Raw genomic sequence first — 3,932 nt, 5'->3', positions numbered from 1 at the left:
TCTCTCCCTCTCTCTCCCTCTCTCCCTCTTTCTTCCCTCCCTCTCTCTCCCTCTCCCTCTCTCTCCCTCTCTCTCCCACTCTCTCTCTCCCTCCCTCTCTCTCCTTCCCTTTCTTTCTTCTCTCTCTTTTCCCCCAGCTCACAGAGACCCACCTGCCCTGCTTCCCTTGTGCTGGGATGATAGCTGTGTGCTTTGCTCTGACTTCTCTCTTCCTTTCTTTCTTCCTTAATTGCTTTTTGCTGAGTTACCCGAGAACAGAAATTCCCATATACCACCAGGACACTCAACAGTTTCAATTCCGACCTTCCTCCCTCAGCATTAAGACTGCCAGAGGCACTTTCTTCAAGTAACAAAACCACACAACCTTCATTCACTCAGGAAGCCCAGATTGAACCTTAAAAATCCAAATAACTGACAAAGACTCGTTGTTTTAAAACCAAACAGTGCCAGGGTGGTGGTGGTGACCTATATCTTTAGTTCTAGCACTTGGGAGACAGAGGCAGAAAGATCTCTGAGAGTTTGAGGCCAGCCTGGTCTACATTCAGAGCAAGGTCTAGGACAGCCAGGACTATATAGAGAAAGTGGTGTCACTTACAATCCCAGAGTTAGGGAGGGGGAGACAGCAGCTTCCTGGGGGCTCCCTGGTCAGTGATCCTGGCCTGATCCTAGTGAGGTACTCTGTCTCAAAAGGCAGAGAGGGGTTGGGGATGGGAGGACAGGGTAGAGGAGAGAATATGAGGAGGGATAACTAACACCAAAGGCCTTTTGGAAAAGTCATATTTAAAAACCTACTAGAAGTTTCCTAAAATATATTTATATACATATATAAAGAGTTTAAACACACTAAGTCTATAATGGGCCAACAATGCCCCCTACTAGACACCACAGGCAACAAATACAAAGTCCAGTGCCCGACGGGGTTACTTCTTTTGGAGTTGTTGGCCAGGGAACTCCCATAGACCCTCAGAATTACAGAGTATTGACAGTGCTCTTGGATGCCCTCCAGAGCTTGATCCTAAGACCCTGTTGCTGACAACAGCACATATTTGAGTCATTAGAACTTGGAGAAATCAAGCTGGTACTGGCCCAGAGACATCATCCCTACTGGACAACAAAGCATCATGATATCATAATCACTCAGCTGGGAACCTTCACAGCTACAATAATGGCAAGACATACCCACTCGTGCCACTGTGACACAAGTGTCATGGGAGTGAGTGACTAACCACGTTCTGGTTGGATTTAAAGCCCACCCAACAAGATGAGACTCATACCTGGCACCATTACTGGGGCCAAGAACTTGTGAATAGATGGGTCATAGCCCTAGGGTGAGACCTACTACTATCATTCATTATGCTAAATGAGTGTAGAGCTAACTTCCAATAACTTGTTGTACCCACAGAGAAGTTATCTCTCAACTCTCATCTGAAAAGCATCCTAATGCAGTAGATTGTGGCTAACACAGAGACAACCACTGGCCAAGGTCCAGAGAAAGAGAGACTGTGGGATGCTCTGCTCTAACTGGGACCTCTATATCATACCATCTCTCCCAAAGGCTCAGGGACGATTGTAGGGAATAGGGCAGAGAGATGGCAAGAGCCAGAGGCAGGGGGTGAGTACAAGGAAACTGTTTTCCAGGCACAGAAAGGAAGCTGTACATATTAACTTACAGAAGCTGTGACAGTGTGCCCAGGACTGTGCAAGTTCAAGGCCAACAAAAATTCTAGCATGGAGAGAGGAGGTGGCCAGGAAACTCTAGCTGAAGATCTATTGGCTATTGATGGCCGCTGGAAGAGGGAAAGCCAGTTTGCTTTAAGGGTGTGGCCCCTGGTAAGTGGACCATGTTCCAGTGGATGGCTCTACATCCAAGGGTATATAGGCAGCAGAAATGGGATTTCATAAGTGGATAGGGAAAGAGAATGGATGTGAAAGGAGTTGGGGGAAGGAATGGATATGATCAAGATGTACTGAATGAAATTGCAAATAATTTTAAAAACTCATCAAGGTAGATAGATCCTGGGGAATTACAACTGAGTTGACCTCTGGCCTTCACATACATGCACATGTGTGTATACCCAGACCCACTTGAATTTGTACACACAGAGATAAATAAATGAATAAATAAAACCAGGCACATTCAGAAGTGCTACCTTGATTGATCATCTCTCAAAGGTCTTTGTCCTTTTATGATACAGTGTTTTCAGGGGGCATAAAGAATGTTATTGGCTACTATTAAAGTCTGAGATACAACTCCCAAAAGTAATAATCCAAGACATTTTTCTATATCATTGTCCTGTCCAGTAGACTGTTACTTTTAGCAAGTTAGCTATAAAACTCTCCACATACCAGAAAGAAAAGCTACAGAAATCGTTGTTTTAACTGATGTGTTGGTGCACACCGGTAATTGAAGCCTTTGGGATTTGGAGGCAGAAGAATCAGGGATTTGAAGCCAGCCTTGGCTAACACAGTAAGTCTGAAGCTACCTTGGCCACATGCAACCCTGTCAAGATAGGAGAAAGTGCATCTTCAGTCCTGTTTACTTTTTAAATTTATTTATTATTTGTTTATTTGTTTGTTTGTTTTTGAGACAGGGTCCCACTATATAGCGCTGACTGGATTAGAAGTCACTATGTAGAACAGGCTGACCTCAAATTCATAGAAATTGCTTGCCTCTGCCTCCTAAGTTCTAGAATTATAGGTGGAATCCACCATGCCCAGCCTTTATTACTTTCTTAATTCATGACTTCCTGTTCATTTTTTCACAGATAAAAAACTGAATACAGATGCCATTTTTCCAAACAGATGATGCCTATGTCCATGTCAAGACAGACACAGCTAGAAGGACACCATGTGTTGTAAACAAATGTTTCTCATTGCCATCACTCACCTGATTTTAGGTCCTAAAATTCATCAACACCACTTAGCAGTCTATTCTGTCACACAAATCGGTCTCTAAACTGTGGGTTTCATTTTGTCTCTGCTGCCCTAAGTGACCAGGAGGAGGCCGAAGCTTCACTGGTAAACCATTGCTACTGGAGACCCCTTATCCACAATGGCCTAACTTGGGGAAAGTTACTGTGCCCATTCTTCTCAGGAACATCGAACTGTGATGAGCCTGTGCGTGTCAGGTGGCAGAGGCCCCTTATGCAACAGGTATCTGCAAGATCAATGCATGGGAAAATGAAAAAAGTCATTGGTTGTGATGGTGTCATGGGGCTAAGGACTGTTGAAAGAGGATCTAAAACGATAGACCCTAAAGAATTAAAATTGAACCCAGCATGATGGTACAGGTCTGTAATCCTAGCAGTTGGGAGATAGAGGAAGTTTAAAGCCATCCCCAGCTATACAGGGAGTTCAAGGCTATCCTGGGGCTACAGGAGACCCTGTCTTAAGGGAAAGAAAGAAAGAAAGAAAGAAAGAAAGAAAGAAAGAAAGAAAGAAAGAAAGAAAGGAAGGAAGGAAGGAAGGAGGGCTGGAGAGATGGCTCCGTGGTTAAGAGCACTGGTTGTTCTTCCAGAGGCCCTGAGTTCAATTCCCAGCAACCACATGGTGGCTCACAACCATCTGTAATGGGATCTGATGCCTTCTTCTGGTGTGTCTAAAGACAGCTACAGTGTACTCATATACATAAAATAAATAAGTAAATCAGAAAGAAAGAAAGAGAGAAAGAAAGAAAGAAAGAAAGAAAGAAAGAAAGAAAGAAAGAAAGGAAGGAAGGAAGGAAGAAAGAAAGAGAGGAAGGAAGGAAGGAAGGAAGGAAGGAAGGAAGGAAGGAAGGAAGGAAGGAAGGAAGGGGGAGGGAGGGATGGAAGGACAGAGAGGGAGAGACAGAGACAGAGAAAAGAAAGAAGGAAGAGAAGAGAAAGCAAGCTGAGCCTCTTTGGTCTTAGCATCAGATGCAAGATGGGTGACAAAGAATGCTCTGGTTTAAA

At 44.1% G+C, this 3,932-nt stretch overlaps 1 protein-coding gene across 1 annotated transcript in view; it reads left to right on the top strand.

The window, feature by feature from the left end:
- Nucleotides 1–3,371, top strand: part of LOC116073544 — a 40,138-nt gene extending 36,767 nt beyond the window's left edge. Inside the window, exon 11 of the mRNA XM_031345567.1 lies at nucleotides 2,766–3,371. Within this exon, the coding sequence (XP_031201427.1) occupies nucleotides 2,766–2,777 (12 nt within the window). The 3' untranslated portion in view covers nucleotides 2,778–3,371. The remainder of the gene's footprint in view (nucleotides 1–2,765) is intronic.
- The last annotated feature ends 561 nt before the right edge of the window (nucleotides 3,372–3,932 follow it).

The sequence above is a fragment of the Mastomys coucha genome, unplaced genomic scaffold (genome assembly GCF_008632895.1).
Source record: "Mastomys coucha isolate ucsf_1 unplaced genomic scaffold, UCSF_Mcou_1 pScaffold23, whole genome shotgun sequence".
NCBI lineage: Eukaryota > Metazoa > Chordata > Mammalia > Rodentia > Muridae > Mastomys > Mastomys coucha.
Note: the sequence above shows the minus strand (reverse complement) of the source record. Positions and strands in the feature narration are given on the sequence as shown.